This window comes from Coregonus lavaretus (assembly GCF_964263955.1).
Source record: "Coregonus lavaretus genome assembly, chromosome: 40".
Taxonomy (NCBI): Eukaryota; Metazoa; Chordata; class Actinopteri; order Salmoniformes; family Salmonidae; genus Coregonus; species Coregonus lavaretus.
In genome coordinates this window covers 9,386,023-9,405,682 of record NC_140027.1, presented here as the reverse complement: position 1 = coordinate 9,405,682, position 19,660 = coordinate 9,386,023, and the positions used below count along the sequence as shown (strand labels likewise).

At 42.9% G+C, this 19,660-nt stretch overlaps 1 protein-coding gene across 1 annotated transcript in view; it reads right to left on the bottom strand.

Moving 5' to 3' along the window:
- LOC311113263 (striatin-like) overlaps positions 1–19,660 on the bottom strand; it is a 65,887-nt gene that overhangs the window by 22,651 nt on the left and 23,576 nt on the right. Inside the window, exons 2-4 of the mRNA XM_084156471.1 lie at positions 11,076–11,179; positions 2,628–2,704; positions 176–257 (exon numbers count right to left, since the gene is read on the bottom strand). Of these exons, the coding sequence (XP_084012597.1) occupies positions 176–257; positions 2,628–2,704; positions 11,076–11,179 (263 nt within the window). The remainder of the gene's footprint in view (positions 1–175; positions 258–2,627; positions 2,705–11,075; positions 11,180–19,660) is intronic.

Genomic DNA, 19,660 nt, shown 5'->3' with positions numbered 1-19,660 from the left:
ATTAACCAATATTCCACATGTTGATGTCACCGTGGAAAGCCGAAACTCCCGCCCATGCAAACCTACTGATCAGAAGGTCACCAGGTCTCAAAGCACTTAAGTGTACAGCCATAGGGCACCATTAAGACAACAAATGCAAAGACAAGACAAAAAGGTGTGTGTGAGTTGCACTCACTGTCTGAGTAGCTGCCGTCCCTGTTTCCAACCCAGCTGACTACTGTTGGGGGGGCTCGGGACCTCGTTTTCATTCCCTTCATCTGAGGGGAGACAAGAATGAGACACAGACAGAGAGAGAGAGAGAGAAAGAGATGCACTGTGCTATTAAGGCTCCACCCACAGTATTGAAGCATGGACTGAAATACTTACAGTACATATGCTGCATTCAATTTCACTCCAAAATTCCAATTGAAACACAAGTCAGGACACATGGAGCAATCCAGGTTAGATTGTCAGAATGCATATAGTATATCTGAACGAAACATGTCAGTATTGTGACATTTGACATGCACAAATGTGACTCGTTTCAGGAAACTAGGCATATGTCGCACGTCACTACTTCACAGGAGAGGCATTTGAACAAAAACATTTATTTTTTAATCTAAATGCGTTTTGGGGCAGAAATGCCTTCTGGAACATGTTAACCTTCATGTGCTTTAATAACAAACTTGTATTCCATCCGTAAATACGAATACAATTGTTAAATTGTGAGCCTAGTTGGTTTAGCCACAGAAAATGATAGGAACTTTCCCGCTAGCCATGATTGGCTGAGATAATGGATGGGATGTACATGCCAGGAGATGAGTTTGGATTGTCTGCCATGTAGCATGCTTATGTCTATAAAGTGAACTGCTCAGTATGTGTTGATAGTAATTTCTACTGCGCCGTTTTTGAAAGATAACGTTAGCCATCGAGAACTACAAAAGTTTTGCTACTTTTCTCAACAACATTGATGCCCTGAATTTAGCAGGCTCTATCAAAGTGATGGGCTTCTTTCTGCACACGCCACGGTCAGTGTGAACCAGAGTGACTTGACACAACGCTGGCCAAACAAGATATAGCTACAAATAAAACTGAGTTAAATGGTTCCAGTCTTCCGTTAAGCGTTCATCCATGTATACGGGTAAGAGTCTAACTACATTTTCTGATATTATAAGTTTCTAATTTTGTCAGAAAGTTGTTTTCATTGTAAGTTAAAGCGTACTGTTAGCTAGCTAGCGAACTTTAGCTTGCTGGCTCGCTAGCTAACGTTACGCGAATGATCTGTGTAGTAATATTATTCAAATCAGAAATCCATTTGCATTGCTAGTTATAGCCTAATGGTAGCTAGCTAACATTGAACCTAGTTGGTTAGCTCTTTAGCTACATGCAGATTCATACTACAGCTATGACAATGTTTGTATTGGTGGTAGTATAAATTGGGATTATGCTACCTACATGTCTAAACAAAAGACTCCACTTCGCCAGATGATTACATGACCCATCAAGTTAGCCAGGTGTGTCTGGGGGTGTTTACGGCCATCTATTGTATTTCATGAACATGTGTAATAATAATAAATAATAATATGCCATTTAGCAGACGCTTTTATCCAAAGCGACTTACAGTCATATGTGTACATGTCTAGACAACAGTGACCCATCCACTTAGCTAGATGTGGCTGGGGGGTGGTTACAGCATTTCCTTCACACAATCCATAAATTTAGACAAGTGTGTCGGGTAAATGTGTCTAATAATTATAAAATATTTATATCTGGACACTTTTTTTTTGTTGATATTGCTACTATGCAAGTAACCATTTTACTGTACCGTTTAAATCTTCTGCATCCTTAGCATGTGACAAATAAACTTACAGTAATGTGAAGAACAACATGACCTGCACCAAAGTCAGATTAGGATATAGGCCAAGGACTAGATAAAGTGTATTTTTACCTGGAGTTTTTCCTTATTGTAGGCTACTACTTTTAGTCTTGAAATCTTTGGTTGTTTACTAAACTACTCACTCTGTTTAGCACATTGCCTCACATGTGAATCCTTAAAGAGATGGGTGGGGCTAAGGCTTAAGAGGGTGTGAACGATGCTGAATGGTTGTAGATGACAGAAGAGCTCTCCAGTAGGGGTACCAAAACGTTCAAGGGCCATTTTCTCAAAAGTGGGGTTACAAGTTGATCAACTTTCAAAGCAGAATTACTTTCCCATTGTTCCTCAACTGCAGTGTATCATATACCATATTCTAGCTCGGAGTCTCTACTTTTATCCAATGTAAAAAACACAATTTCAAAATTAGCTACATAAGACCGAATCGAGGCGGTTGTCATCCATCATGAGTGATGACTGCTGATGAGATCTGCAAAGTCATGCTTTCATTTACAACCACTAACCTAGGTGCTATATGGTTGCGTTTTTTTGTTGTTGCCATTTTTGTTTTTAAATGTATTCCATCTATGTCTACAGTGTGTGTGAACACATTGTGTTATCTTGAATATGTAAAGCACTTGGGGTCTGAGAAAGGAGCCATACACATATTTTATTAATAATTTTAATTGTGGCATTAAAAGATAGCTTTACGATGTAGGACTCACAAGTGGTGTCAACGCCACCGGTTGGTCCTAAGATAAGAGGTGGAACTTACCGGAATCATCGTAGCTGGGAGGTTTCATGTCTCCTTGGTTCAACTCTGTTCCATATTTGAGCTTGTGGTATTTTGACCTGAGGGTGAAAGGAAAAGAAAGAAAGAAGAGAAAAAGAGAGAGAAAGAAAGAATAATAGAGATGAGAAAGAGAGATAAATAAAAAGCTTTAATGATAAGGCAGCCACAGTGAGTTAACAGCTCATTAATGATCTAACACAAGATAACCATCTCACTGTTGATTGTATCTGTAAATTAACTGGCTTCATACATACATTTGAAGAAGTGTCTTGTAAAAGACATATATTATTATATTAAGAACATGTGGGTGGGATGCTACATTTGTTCATTCACTGGGTTGATATTAATCTAAATGTAATAGTGGATATTAAGCCATGAGTTTCTTTTGCCCAAGATTGATTCACAGAGGTCATCCAAAACAAGAGAACTCCCCAAAAAGTAGTCAAAGACGGTACAGTATGAAGATTTTACATTTTTACATTTTAGTCATTTAGCAGACGCTCTTATCCAGAGCGACTTACAGCTAATGAGTGCATACATTTTCATACTGGTCCCCCGTGGGAATCAAACCCACAACCCTGGCGTTGCAAGCGCCATGCTCTACCAACTGAGGTACACGGGACTGGGAAGATAGGCTAAATAGCACACAAACTATATACTACATATTTTATAGGTCGGCCAGATGAGTGTGTTATATCTCAGCCTGTACTCATAAAGCGTCTCAGAGTACTCCCAATCTCCCGAGTGGCGCAGTGGTCTAAGGCACTGCATCGCAGTGTTAGCTGTGCCACTAGAGATCCTGGTTCGAATCCAGGCTCTGTCGTAGTCGGCCGCGACCGGGAGACCCATGGGGCGGCGCACAATTGGCCCAGCGTCGTCCAGGGTAGGGGAGGGAATGGCTGGCAGGGAGGTAGCTCAGTTGGTAGAGCATGGCGTTTGCAACGCCAGGGTTGCGGGTTCGTTTCCCATGGGGGGGCAGTATAAAAAAAAAATAAAAAAAAAAAAAATAATAATAATGTATGCACTCACTAACTGTAAGTCGCTCTGGATAAGAGCGTCTGCTAAATGATTAAAATGTAAATGTAAATGTAGAGTACGAGTGCTGATCTAGGATCAGGCCCCCCCGTCCATTCCTTATAATCTAAAATACAAAACTGATCCCAGATCAGGCTTTTTGATTCCAGGCCATGGATGGGTGCCCTATTGTGAAGGAAGATGCACTTTAATGAGAACTTCAACTTGCTTAGCTAGACTGTGACTAGACTGACTTGACTTGGTGTCACTCAAACATCGAATCACTACAAACAAAGGCCATGAGGAGAGAGGATTAGGCGAGTGGAGTGCTGGTAATTCTATAAGAGAATAAGACACTGAGGGGATGATGGATCACTTTAAAATTACCATCACCACCATCATTGTCCTCATCAATACCATCATCATCGTCATTTAACTCATTTGTTTTTCAAATCGTTTACATAGGGATTTATAATTAAAACATTGACACATTGAATGTAAAACAGTCAACTGCATTGCACCATCACACCATAGCTTATGCTAATTTCCAGTGATTCTTATCATCATCACCATCACCATCGTCCTCATTACCATCATCAAGATCATCGTCATCATCACTTATCGTCAGCCCCAAAAACTAAAGGTCTCTTTTTGTCAGTAACAGTATTACCAGGAGAAGTCATTCAAAACAAGACGCTGATCTTGGGTCACTTTTGCATTTCCCCCACTAATGGTTAAGGTAAGGATTGGGGGAAGGGAAAACTGTTTCTCCAATAGAAATCCCCGATCACACTTGTAGGCGATGTCATGGCGATGTTGGCTTGCTAAGCTCAAGTGCAGAAACACGTCATCGGGTCTAACGGTCATCTCGCAACGAACTGCGCATGTGCAGGCCGTCAAATCAAATGCACTCCTTCGATATAAAGTTGTTTTTGACAACAACAAAAAAACGTGTCAGTTTGTCACTTTCACTAAGTTGGATTAATAACATGTTCAAATACTTAAGACATCTAGGTTGTGCCTTTAGATTTTGATAAAATTAACAACTAAAAGGAATACTTTTTCACCTCTCTCATTGACTTCTCAAACCCCAAACCCCAGCCTGGTCTACCTAGTCTGCTTCGCAAGCGTTCCCGGAGGTCTCGCGATGTTGCGTCTCTGGTTTTTTCAGTTATCGTGTGTGACCACAGATGATCCATTATATTGACCAGATACTTAAGTGGCCGCTCTAACAATGAAAATAAATGTCTTTAAAAAAAATGGAAGGCAGTTAGCCTGGGTAACAGTTTCTTTAGCTAATCCACTCCCTGTACTCCATGTCATGTGCCAAAGACTGCAATTCCAACCACAAAACATCTTATACAACAACTTGCCCAGCTAACAGCTAAATGTTTGTTATTGACTTTGTTATAAAGTCAAATTCTATTTGAGGCTCCACATGTTGTCATGGAAAATGACAACATGTGGAGTGAACAACAACCAATGAGCAACTCCGCCGTAAATCCAGCGCATATTGAACATTGAGATTGCCAAAAGGGCAGTCTCTTTGGCAATGACAAGGAGTGTCAAGAAGTGGAATGTTAGCTAAAGAGACTGGTACTCAGACTAGAAGGCAGTCGGGAAGAGGCAAGATCAGGTGGGACCATTCTAGCCAATGAGAGGGCAGATACGCGTGTGCACAACAGGCACAGCTCCGATATAACGTTTTTTCCCCCCTCAAAGTTGTCTACTTATCAGTACACTCATAACAACCTAAGCACTACAAAACTTATATTCAATGCATTGAGAAGCCTTTGTCCATAGATACCACATATCAAGATTCATGCAGATCGGTCTTTCGATGCCAGAAGAGTAGCGTTTTAAGTGTTTTTCACAAAATTCAAAATGGCGGAACATTCGTCATGGCGGACCTTATGGGTCCCTGAGTCAAATTTGTTCCTTGTAAGGAGAGGGACCTATGTACTGAATTTCATGACTTTAGGTCAAACAGGGTGAGGGGCGTGACCTTTCAAAGTTAGCATTTTCACTCTCTTGTATAAATCGGGTTAGTGCTGTCTGAGATATCGCATGTGACTACCGGACGGACACACATCCACAGTCCTCTCCCCGATTTCATTGCGGGGGACAACTAAAAATAAACCCTTCTTGCTAACCATGGGGGTGACCTTGCCCTCATCCCAAATAGCATCCTATTCTCTAGTGTACTACTTTTGACCAGGGCCCTTAGGATTCTGGTCAAAAGTAATGCACAATGTAGGGAATAGGGTGCCAGTTGGAACGCAGCCCTTGACTTTGCCACAGTCCAGGAGTTATAGCCCGGTCCCAGATCCGTTTGTGCTGTCTTGCCAACTCCCATGATTTGACATGACAGTGACCATAGGAGTTGGCAAGACAGCGCAAACAGATCTTGGACCAGGCTACAGGGGTGGAGCTTAGTAGTCTAATGTAGTTTCTTCGATTCATCTCCTCTCCATCTGCATTGGTTTGTACACAGGGGACAGGTGAACGTAGTATTGTGGATGCTTCTCTCAAACTATTTATACTTTTTTTACTCCCTAGTTCTTTCATTTTAGTGCAGAATGCAGATGAAGGAAATTACACATAACTGAAGTACTTCGGCATAAGTCAATAAATGCCAACACTACGCACAGTAGGTGCAAACTGATACAGATACACAATGCAATGTTAGCTTTCCAATATGAACGGACAGACTGTTTGATTTGAAATAAACTGTAGGTTGGATGCTCAAGGTTTCTCCTACATGGAAAGGCAGAGAGAAACGTATAATACCAGTCGGAACTCAGAATGATGCAGAATGACTCATGCTCAATTGAGTGGGAGAGAGGGAGAGAAAGAGAGTGTGGGAGCGAGGGAGAGAAAAGGAAAGTGTGCAAAAGGGAAGAGATGGAGAACAGAAAGGTAAGGAGAAGAGGGCAGAGAAAGTGAAACAGAGATGGGAGACGTGCAGGGTCAAAGAGGGGGAAGGATGGACAAGGAGAGAGAGTGTGATAAGGACAGAAAGAGTGACGACAGAGAGAAAGAGAAACAGAATGAGAAGCGGGCAAAGGAGAGCAAGAGAGAATAAGACTGAGATCGAGAGAGCAAGAAAAGGGTGGCTGAGTGACGTGGAGTAGCAGGGAACATTTTGTTCCCGGGGTTCTCAGAAAGACCATGTCGTTCAGGTTCTCTTCATTCCTTCATTCACCCTACCAGACTCCGTAGGTTTAAGACTCAGAGTGAGGCTCTAGCTAGCCTGTAATCCAAACTGATAATGGGAGACTGGACATGTGGTTGGGATGGCTAAAGCCTGGACTCCAAACTGGCATACTCCGTTTCACCAGTGATTCCTAGCCTGGAATTAAAAATTAAACGGAGCATTCGAGAGTCTGGATTCCAGGCTAGGTTTCAGCCATCCAAACCACATGACCAGTCCGAGTCTCCCATGTAGTCACTCTAGTCTAATCCGCAGGTCGCCTGGTAGTGTGTGGCAGACAAAGATCCTATTAAATTACTCTATATGTCCTATATGTAATTATGGTGGCAGACAGGTGGAAGAGGGGTGTGACGCCGTGCTGCGTTACCCATGATAAGGTGTGTGAGCAGCACATGACCGTGGGAATGTGGTTATAGGGAACACGGCGCCGCCTCGTGCTGCGTTTTCCCACGATGTGTGTGTGTATGTGTTTAACGTGACATAATCCTGTGTAAGGGACAAGTGGTTACAATATGGCACAACAGGGCGGAAGTGTGTGTGTGTGTGTGTGTTTGTGTACATGTGTGCATGAGCAGCAGGTTATCCTGTATGGTACAGTGCTTTCAGAAAGTATTCATACCCCTTGACTTACTAAACATTTTCTTGTGTTACAGCCTGAATTCAAAATGGATTAAATCGATTTTTCCCCCCCTCACCAATCTACACACAATACCTAATTTACATAAGTATTCACACCTTTGAGTCAATACATTGCAGAAGCACCTTTGGCGGCAATTACAGCTTTGAGTCGTCTTGGGTATGTCTGTATCAGTTTTGCACATCTGGATTTGGGGATTTTCTCCCAATCTTCCTTGCAGATTTTCTCAAGCTCTGTTAAATTAGATGGGGAGTGTCGGTGAACAGCAAGTCTTTCCACAGTTTTTCAAATGGGATTTAAGTCTGAGCTTTGGCTGGGCCACTCAAGGACTTTCACATTCTTCTTCTGAAGCCATTCCACCGTTGCTTTGCATGTATGCTTGGGGTCATTTTCCTGTTGGAAAGTAAATCTTCACCCCAGCCTAAAAGGTCATTTGCACTTTGAAGCAGGTTTGCATCAAGGATTTGCCTGTATCTGACTCCATTCATTGTTCCCTCTATCCTTACCAGTCTCCCAGTCCCTGCTGCTGAAAAGCATCCCCATAGCATGATGCTGCCACCACCATGCTTCATATGATAGGGATGGTGTTAGACGTGTGATGAGCTGTGCCTGGTTTTCTCCAGACATAGCGCTTAGCATTCAGGCCAGAGTTAAGTTTTTGTCTCATCAGACCACAGAATCTTTTGCCTTATGATCTCAGAGTTTTTCACGTGCCTTTCTGCAAACTCCAGGCGTGCTGTCATGTGCCTTTTTCTCAGGAGTGGCTTCTTTCTGGCCACTCTTCCATAAAGCCCAGATTGGTGAAGTGCTGTAGAGACTGTTATCCTTCTGGCAGGTTCTCCTATCTCAGCCAAATAACTCTGTAGTTCTGTCAGTGGTCATTGGGTTCTTGGTCACCTCCCTGACCAAGGTCCTTCTTGACCAGTTTCCCAATTTGGTCTGACGGCCAGCTCTAGGCAGAGTCTGCATAGTTCACTACTTTTTCTTCTCTCCAAATGGTGAAGACCACTGTGCTCTTGGAAACATTCAACACTCCAGAAAATGTTTTTGAAAAAAAAGTTGGGTGAATTTTGGCCCATTCCTCCTGACAGAGCTGGTGTAACTGAGTCAGGATTGTAGGCCTCCTTGCTCGCACACGCTTTTTCAGTTCTGCCCAAACATTTTCTATAGGATTGAGGTCAGGGCTTTGTGATGGCCACTCCAATACCTTGACTTTGTTGTCCTTAAGCATTTTGCCACAACTTTGGAAGTATGCTTGGGGTCATTGTCCATTTGGGAGACCCATTTGCGACCAAGCTTTAACTTCCTGACTGATGTCTTGAGATGTTGCTTCAATATATCCACATCATTTTCCTTCCTCATGATGCCATCTATTTTGTGAAGTGCACCAGTCCCTCCTGCAGCAAAGCACCCCCACAGCATGATGCTGCCACCCCCGTGCTTCACAGTTGGGATGGTGTTCTTCGGCTTGCAAGCACCCCCTTTTTCCTACAAACATAACGATGGTCATTATGGCCAAACAGTTCTATTTTTGTTTCATCAGACCAGAGGACATTTCTCTAAAAAGTACGAACTTTGTCCCCACGTGCAGTTGGAAACCGTAGTCCGGCTTTTTTTAATGGTGGTTTTGGAGCAGTGGCTTCTTTCTTGCTGAGCGGCCTTTCGGGTTATGTCGATACAGGACTTTACTGTGAATATAGATACTTTTGTACCCATTTCCTCAAGCATCTTCACAAGGTCCTTTGCTGTTGTTCTGGGATTGATTTGCACTTTTCACATCAAAGTACGTTCATCTCTAGGAGACAAAACGCGTCTCCTTCCTGAGCGGTATGACGGCTGCGTGGTCCCATGGTGTTTATACTTGCGTACTATTGTTTGTACAGATGAACGTAGTTCCTTCAGGCGTTTGGAAATTGCTCCCAAGGATGAACCAGACTTGTGGAGGTCTACCATTTTTTTCCTGAGGTCTTGGCTGATTTCTTTTGATTTTCCCATGATGTCAAGCAAAGAGGCACTGAGTTTGAAGGTAGGCCTTGATTGACTCAAATGATGTCAATTAGCCTATCAGAAGCTTCTAAAGCCATGACATCATTTTCTGGAATTTTCCAAGCTGTTTAAAGGCACAGTCAACTTAGTGTATGTAAACTTCTGACCCACTGGAATTGTGATACAGTGAATTATAAGTGAAATAATCTGTCTGTAAACAATAGTTGGAAAAATTACTTGTGTCATGCACAATGTAGATGTCCTAACCGACTTGCCAAAACTATAGTTTGTTAACAAGAGATTTGTGGAGTGGTTGAAAAACGAGTTTTAATGACTCCAACCTAAGTGTATGTAAACTTCCGACTTCAACTGTATGCCTCATCACAATTATATCTCGGAGATCTAGGGACAGTTCCTTGGACTTCATGGTAAAGTTTCTCCACAGTCAACTGTGGGACCTTATATAGACAGGTGTCTTTCTTTCTAAATCATGTCCAAAAAATGTAATTGGCAACAGGTGGACTCCAATCAAGTTGTAGTGACATCTCAAGGATGTGAATACTTATTTAAAAGAGATCTCTATTTCACTTTCAATACATTTGCTAACATTTCTAAAGACATGCTTTCACTATGTCATTATAGGGTATTGGCCCTCCTGTAGCTCAGTTGGTAGAGGATGGCGCTTGCAACGCAAGGGTTGTGGGTTTGTTTCCCACGGGGGGCCAGTATGAAAAATGTATGCACTCACTAATTGGAAGTCGCTCTGGATAAGAGCGTCTGCTAAATGACTAAAATGTAAATGTAAATGCAATGTGTGCGAAAAAATGTAAATGTAATCTATTTTGAATTCAGGCTAAATGTGGAATAATAAGTCTGAATGCTTTCTGAAGGCACTGTATGTGATGGGATAAAATAGTAATGTCTCAATGCTAATATTTCCACATTGTGTGTGTGTGTGAGTGTGTCATGTGATACTCCTAGGGCAGTGTTTCTCAATTCTGGTCCTGAGAAAACACTGTTGGATTTCCCTCCAGTAAGACATCAATTCACAGTATAGCTGTCTGTTGTTGTGTGGAAACATATTGAGTGAGAGACGAGTCCCTCTTGGGCTTTTGGGTCAATGAAAATGTATTGGATCATAGGTAGCATACCGCTGCTACATGCTTCAAGAATTACAAGGCGCCTACAGTTATGTTTGCATGCAGTATGTGATGTATAGCTATGTTGACATATTCCAGACAGTATTTAGCAGAGACGGGTGACTCCAGTCATGGAGGCCTCTAAGACCTGGAAAACTGGCACTCCTTTCACACTACGGAGCTGAATCGAGCCAAATTGACCTGTACTGCCCTGGCCTGGTTAAGCATCCCCCGTAGTTCTGGAACAGTACTGCACAGGACAATGTGAAAGGAAAATACTCAAGCCTGCACAGTACGGTTCGTCATGATAGTGTCAAAAGGGTACAAGTGTGGGCAAAAGAGACAAATCTACCAGCAGACACTCACTCAGCCCCCGGAGTTGCCCGTCCCTAGGGTAAAGACTGAAGGTGAGGTGTAGTTGAGTGTAATGTGGTCCTCACCTCTCCTGTTTGAGGGCATACTCCAGCATCTTGATCCTCCTGACCAGGTCCTTCTTCAGGTTCTCCTGGCCCTTCCTCTCGCCCTGCAGGAAGGCTATCTGGGCCTGGAGGAGAGAAGAGCGAAGAGGTCAATTTCCTGAAGACAAATGTGTGTGTTTGCTTCAGCTGAGCTATCTTTTTATTTTACGTCAAATGTTTTTTATGGCAGTGTAAGTTGTAGTGGTAGTAGTGATTGCATGGTGGTGGTAGTAGTGGTACTAGTAGTGGTAGTAGTGGTACTAGTAGTGGTAGTAGTGGTACTAGTAGTGGTACTAGTAGTAGTGACTGTATGTGTTGAATTCAAGGTGAACATTAGACCAGGAGAGACAAAATAAGGTTTGTAAGCCATCAGTACATAGTGGAGGCACATCTAACAAACTTCCACAGGAGCAGGGTGAAACAAAGGCCAGCAAAAGAAGAGAAATACCTGCACATTATTTAGCTAGGTGCTCATTTAGTTGTGCTCATCGTCAGCTTTAAAGCCACAATCTCTGATGGCACCCTATTCCCTATAGTGTACTACTTTTGACCAAGGCCCATAGGGCTCGTAGTGCACTATTTAGGGAATAGGGTGGCATTTGAGACGCACCCACGCTTTTAACAGTAGACCCGTACCGGAACTTGTTTTCTTTCAAGTGTTTGGCTACTCAACTGCGATACATTTCCTGTTGTTTGTTTTGATCTGAATTATTTTAACTGCTTCCAGGAATTTTAGCTGGTCAGCCGATTTGTGACATAATGCTATGGTTGACTGGTGGACTCACTGAGTGGGTGTTTGTGAAAGTTGCCTTTAAAAAGGACAGATCCGGGCCAGTCTTGTTTATCACCTCGTAATAATTAAGGTTAGGATTGTGACAGGCAGACCTGATCCCGGATTTGTCGCTGGGGTGAACGGGCTAATTGTGCCAGGCTACACAGCACTCTAAATCGCAACTAATCCGATTAAGGATAAACACAAAAAGGAATCATTTTCCTCCCCAATAATACACACACACACACACACACACACACACACACACACACAGTGAGTCACATACAGACACACACAAACACAGTTTTCTATGACTAGCATCGGGATAATGAGCTATTTTGCTAAAGCAGCAACATAGATAACCTCCACCCACATTCACCGGCCTCTTTTCTTCTCTGTACATGGTAGAATCACGCAACAAAAAATTAATACTGCTTTAAATACTTAATCAAAGTTATTAATAAGTAATAACTTTCAATTAGCAGAAAATGTAGCCTACTTAGAATAATAGACCTATTTAACACTTCAGTTGAAGTGAGACTATATACAAAACACTTACACAGTATACTACACGCACACCGCACAAACACACTGATCAAACCCTGTCTCGTAAAACCCTCACTCCAAACCAACATCTACAGTGAATTCCAGTTACCCAGTTGCTGATGGCAAGGGTTGACCATGGTATCTGCGCTATTCATCTCCAAAATGGCCATCTATTTGGCTCGTCACACATTCCTGTTGGTTTGTAGAGAGCCGCAGGGCTTCCAACCCCCACGTAGCCCATGGACACCGGAATGCACTGACATAACAAGCACTTCGGCCAAAACAAGCCCCATTTGGTCTGAAAACTCAACCCAGTTTAAAACTATGGGTCCTTCTTTTCTAAGCCTTTTTGAGCCATTTAGACTTTGCAGAGCTCATCATTTATGTATTTTGAGTAACAGCAAAAACATTTAAACTTAAAATTAGGCCTTTGTGGGACTGAATAGTCTTGAGTTTCGCAACTTCGTTCTCAGGCTGGACTACTAGAGTCAATTCTCTGAACATTAGCTAAAAACGTTAACTAGCCAAGTCTAAATGTAAGCCTAGCTTGTGTACCCAGTAAACAGACACTCACATCGATGACCTGATTTGATTTAAACTTACTTAACATGAGTTAACATGATACAAAATCAGTACCATGAATCACATTCAGTTAATTGAGCAAATATAGTGAACTTGTGTACTACAACACACGCTCAGATCAATGACCTAACCTGATTTTAGCTTAACTAATATGAGTTAGCCGTACATTCAAATCAACGTTTATTGGTCGAAAACACAGATTTGCAGATGTTATCGCAGGTGCATCAAAATGCTTTTACAGTACTTCTTGCGTCAACAGTGCAGTAATACCGAGAGAAAAATAAATAAATACTTATATCAGAACGAGCAATGTCAGAGACCGGAATATAAAAATATATATATTTTTCTTTATTTTTACACTGTAGAACAATATTGAAGACATCAACACTATGCAATAACACACATGGAATCATGTGGTAACCAAAAAGGTGTTAAACAAATCAAAACATATTTTATATAATTTGAGGTTCAAATAGTCACCCTTTGCCTTGATGACAGCTTTGCCACTATTGGCATTCTCTCAACCAGCTTCATGAGGTAGGTCACATGGAATGCATTTCATTTAACAGGTGTGCCTTGTTAAAAGTTAATTTGTGGAATTTATTTCCTTCTTAATGCATTTGAGCCATTCAGTTGTGTTGTGACAAGGTAGGGGGGTATACAGAAGATGGTCTTTTACCAAATAGGGCTAAGTCCATATTATGGCAAGAACAGATCAAATAAGCAAAGAGAAACAACAGTTCATCATTACTTTAAGACATGAAGGTCAGTCAATATGGAAAAATTCAAGAACTTTCAAAGTTTCTTCAAGTGCAGTCGCAAAAACCATCAAGCGCTATGATGAAACTGGCTCTCATGAGGACCGCCACAAGAATGGAAGACCCAGAGTTACCTCTGCTGCAGAAGATAAGTTCATTAGAGTTACCAGCCTCAGAAACTGCAGCCCAAATAAATGCTTCACAGAGTTCAAGTCACAGACACATCTCAACATCAACTGTTCAGAGGGGACTGTGCGAATCAGGCATTCATGGTTGAATTGCTGTAAATAAACCACTACTAAAGGACACCAATAAGAAGAAGAGACCTGCTTGGGCCAAGAAACACGAGCAATGGACATTAGACCGGTGGAAATGTGTCCTTTGGTCTGGAGTCCAAATTTGAGATTTTTGGTTCCAACCGCTGTGTCTTTGTGAGACGCTGTGTGGGTGAACGGATCATCTCCGCATGTGTAGTTCCCACCGTATACATGGAGGAGGAGGTGTGATGGTGTGGGGGTGCTTTGCTGGTGACACTGTCTGTGATTTATTTAGAATTTAAAGGCACACTTAACCAGCATGGCTACCACAGCATTCTGCAGCGATATGCCATCACATCTGGTTTGGGCTTAATGGGACTATCATTTGTTTTTCAACAGGACAATGACCCAACACACCTCCAGGCTGTGTAAGGGCTATTTTTACCAAGAAGGAGAGTAATGGAGTGCTGCATCAGATGACCTGGCCTCCACAATCCCTTGACCTCAACCAAATTGAGATGGTTTGGGATGAGTCGGACAGCAGAGTGAAGGAAAAGCAGCCAGCAAGTGCTCAGCATATGCGGGAACATCTTCAAGACTGTTGGAAAAGCATTCCAGGTGAAGCTGGTTGAGAGAATGCCAAAAGTGTGCAAAGCTATCATCAAGGCAAAGGGTGGCTATTTGAAGAATCTCAAATACTATATTTTGATTTGTTTACTTTCTTGGTTACTACATGATTCCATATGTGTTATTTCATAGTTTTGATGTCTTCACTATTATTCTACAATGTAGAAAATAGTAAAACATTAAGAAAAACGCTTGAATGAGTAGGTGTCCAAACATTTGACTGGTACTGTATATAAATATATATACTGTACATATAATGGTGTGTAAAGACATGAATAGAAAAGGTGTGTACAGCAGCAGTTATATAGGATGAGCCATGACTAGAATACAGTATATACATATAAAGTGGGTAAAACTGTATGTTAACATTATTAAAGTGACCAGTGTTCAATGACTACAGAGGGGGAAAAAAGTATTTAGTCAGCCACCAATTGTGCAAGTTCTCCCACTTAAAAAGATGAGAGAGGCCTGTAATTTTCATCATAGGTACACGTCAACTATGACAGACAAAATGAGAAAAAAGAATCCAGAAAATCACATTGTAGGATTTTTAATGAATTTATTTGCAAATTATGGTGGAAAATAAGTATTTGGTCAATAACAAAAGTTTCTCAATACTTTGTTATATACCCTTTGTTGGCAATGACACAGGTCAAACGTTTTCTGTAAGTCTTCACAAGGTTTTCACACACTGTTGCTGTTATTTTGGCCCATTCCTCCATGCAGATCTCCTCTAGAGCAGTGATGTTTTGGGGCTGTCGCTGTGCAACACGGACTTTCAACTCCCTCTAAAGATTTTCTATGGGGTTGAGATCTGGAGACTGGCTAGGCCACTCCAGGACCTTGAAATGCTTCTTACGAAGCCACTCCTTCGTTGCCCGGGCGGTGTGTTTGGGATCATTGTCATGCTGAAAGACCCAGCCACGTTTCATCTTCAATGCCCTTGCTGATGGTAGGAGGTTTTCACTCAAAATCTCACGATACATGGCCCCATTCATTCTTTCCTTTACATGGATCAGTCGTCCTGGTCCCTTTGCAGAAAAACAGCCCCAAAGCATGATGTTTCCACCCCCATGCTTCCACCCCCATGCTTCACAGTAGGTATGGTGTTCTTTGGATGCAACTCAGCATTCTTCGTCCTCCAAACACGACGAGTTGAGTTTTTACCAAAAAGTTATATTTTGGTTTCATCTGACCATATGACATTCTCCCAATCCTCTTCTGGATCATCCAAATGCACTCTAGCAAACTTCAGACGGGCCTGGACATGTACTGGTTTAAGCAGGGGGACACGTCTGGCACTGCAGGATTTGAGTCCCTGGCGGCGTAGTGTGTTACTGATGGTAGGCTTTGTTACTTTGGTCCCAACTCTCTGCAGGTCATTCACTAGGTCCCCCCCGTGTGGTTCTGGGATTTTTGCTCACCGTTCTTGTGATCATTTTGACCCCACGGGGAGAGATCTTGCGTGGAGCCCCAGATCGAGGGAGATTATCAGTGGTCTTGTATGTCTTCCATTTCCTAATAATTTCTCCCACAGTTGATGTCTTCAAACCAAGCTGCTTACCTATTGCAGATTCAGTCTTCCCAGCCTGGTGCAGGTTTACAATTTTGTTTCTGGTGTCCTTTGACAGCTCTTTGGTCTTGGCCATAGTGGAATTTGGAGTGTGACTGTTTGAGGTTGTGGACAGGTGTCTTTTATACTGATAACAAGTTCAAACAGGTGCCATCAATACAGGTAACGAGTGGAGGACAGAGGAGCCTCTTAAAGAAGAAGTTACAGGTCTGTGAGAGCCAGAAATCTTGCTTGTTTGTAGGTGACCAAATACTTATTTTCCACCATAATTTGCAAATAAATTCATTAAAAATCCTACAATGTGATTTTCTGGAGAAAAAAATTCTCAATTTGTCTGTCATAGTTGACATGTACCTATGATAACAATTACAGGCCTCTCTCATCTTTTTAAGTGGGAGAACTTGCACAATTGGTGGCTGACTAAATACTTTTTTCCCCCACTGTATGTACATAGGGCAGCAGTCTCTAAGGTGCAGGGCAGAGTAACCGGGCGGTAGCCGGCTAGAAACAGTGACTAAGGTTCAGGGCAGGGTACTGGGCGGAGGCCGGCTAGTGGTGACTGTTTATCAGTCTGATGGCCTGGAGATAGAAGCTGTTTCTCAGTCTCTTGGTCCAAGCTTTGATGCACCTGTACTGTCTCTGCCTTCTAAATGGCCGTGGCTCGGGTGCTGGGTACACCTTCAGTTAACAGGGCAAATATAGCCTGTGTGTGGATGTGCACACAAAAAAAACGATGTTTAGTAATCAAAACCTAATCTAACTTGATGTTACCTTTAACTCAATGTTATGCTGTAACATGCTGTGAATCATATCCTGAGCAAAGCCCTGTTCACACTAGCCTGATCCAAATATTTGTTTGTGCTGTCTGGCCAACTTGGCAAGATGGCACAAACTGATTTGGGACCAGGCTATATTTGTGCCAGGCTCTTAGGGTCATGCCTCTGAAGCACTGAGGCTAGTGTATATTTAGTCTGCGCGGCTGAGCCACCCCCCCCCATACCCCTGGCTTTGCTGGCATGGTGGTGAGAATGCAGACAAGACTCTTGTTAATTAGGTGATAAATGTCTGCCCTGGTCAGTGTCAAGACAGACTGGGCCTCCCTCTTTCTCTCTCTACCCCTTTCCCTCCATCACTCTCTGTCCCCATCTCTTGCTCTCGGACTTCCCAGTGTGTCTCTGGATCCCGCTCTCTTTCCCTCCGTCTCTCACTCTTTCCGTTTCTATCTTTCTCTATTCGCCTCTCTCACTCAGTCCCTCCCTCTCTCCGCATCTCACTCCCTCTCGGTTTGTCTCTTTCCCCAACTCTCTCCCTCAATCTCTCTTTCCCTTGATCTTTCGCAGTCTCTCAGCCTCTCCATCTCTCACTCACTTTAAGCCTTCTGGCCTGATTCTAGGCAGATCGCACAAGCCACCTGGGAAAAGGGGGGGGGGATTCCATGCATCAAAAACTCGGGCTGGCTCCCCTCGTCGAGGACGTGCACTGACCGCGCACTCGTGACTCGTTAATGAGAGACGTCTTAAACTACTCCGTCTGTTGATCCAATTTAATGTCAAAAGTGACATCTCAAAATGGTGTTCACTGACGGTGATATGTGACATACGGTACTAGCTTAGCTGTGGGAAGAAGAAAAAACATAAATGATCTTAATATAGCAGCTAAAAGGGAATTCTTAAGCGCCGACGCTCAAGTGATGCAATTCTGCGCCAGTGAACACATTCTAGTAATATATGCCATTTAGCAGACGCTTTCATCCAAAGCGACTAACAGTCATGTGTGCATACATTTGACGTATTGGTGGCCCCAGGAATTAAACCCATAATCCTGGCATTGCAAGCGCCATGCTCTACCAACTGAGCCACACAGGACCAGATAGTAAGGAGAGGCTGGATTGGTTGGTGCATATTGGCCAATAACACATTACAATGCTGTGTCAACATGACATACTGAGGTGTCTGGGTGGGTAAAGGTACTGTACCTGCGGTAGGCAGTGTGATTCAACTTTTGTGGAAACATTTTCCCCAAATGCCTTGCTCCCTTTCCCCAATATCTGCTCCTAAGCTTCTCTTCTCCAGACTCCTCTCTATTAAGAGTACACTCATCTTCCATTGCCTTAAGCTTCTCTCTCTTGCTGCCAGTTTTTGTTTGCGAGACACCCACAGTTTCCAAATGGAGCGGTATGATGAGGCCAGCTCACTCGCATCCAAACACAATCGAAGCGGGGAACGCCACCCCAAACCACCACCCACCCTCCGTAGCCCCGGGGACACGGCCCAGAATGCAACAACGGCCTGCTTTTCCTCTCTCCAAGCAGTCACTGTCGATTTCCCCTCTTAAACTTCTCCTCAAGACACAGCGCTAGCCCCTCCACGCTAACCGCTAACTTAGCTGCATTACCCGCTCTCATTTCAAGTCACTGTTTCAACTAAACTCCTTTATTTTCTGTGTGGTGGATGATGGGAGTTTCCCCCATTCTATTTAAAGTGCTCTCAGCTCTGGAGAAACACTATATAAATCCAATCAATTATAATGAATTATTATGTAGTTAGCAACCCAGTTGAAGTCAGTAGGAGGAGTTACCTTCATCCCCTCTTACGATAGTGCATCTCCTTGTTTTCATCATTCTACCCAAAGCATCATCGCTTTCTCGTTTTGTTTCGTTTACCCCAGCATGGTTTGAAGCTATACAGCGAGGGCCAACAGCTCAGTGAAAGCCTGCATGGGCCACAGCGGTTAGCGTAGTTAGGTAGGAGGCTGACCCCAGCCGAGGCCTCTGGAGTGACGTCACAGTAGGCCTCGTCTTAAAGCTAATTTCTCATCGTTTTTCCCCCTTTTCCTTATACTTGGCTTCTTGTATTTGTTTGTGTACGGGAAAATGACTAGGCCAGCTGACCTGTTTTGAGTATGTGAGTGAGAAAGCGAGCCTGTGTGTGCGCATGCATACATGTTTGTGTGTGCTAGTGCAAATGTGTGTGTTTGCTCAGACTTTTGTTAATTCTAAGCCTGTGCCCTGATTATCCAGCAGGGATTTAACTAGAGGGAATCTGCTGTGCCTTTGAACACACTGATCCGTTAGACATAGAGAATTCCAAATGATGTCAAAAAGACAGTAATGATTGGCACATTACTTTTCAGGCAAACTGGGCTGTTTCAACATTGTATTAACCAACTATTGTGTGAAATAAAACAATATCCTAGAGTCATTATGCAGTTTGTGAGGCTTGTGATGTTGCCACTTCTTGCCAGTTTCCATGGCTGCTCGGAAATACAGCGCAGCTAATGTTTCTGATCATGCCCCAGTATATAGAAATGTTCATATACAATGTTTATTTACACAGTGTTCAAAACATTAGGAACACCTTCCTAATATTGAGTTGCACCCCCTTTGCCCTCAGAACAGCCTCAATGTGTCAGGGCATGGACTCTACAAGGTATCAAAAGCGTTCCACAGGGAT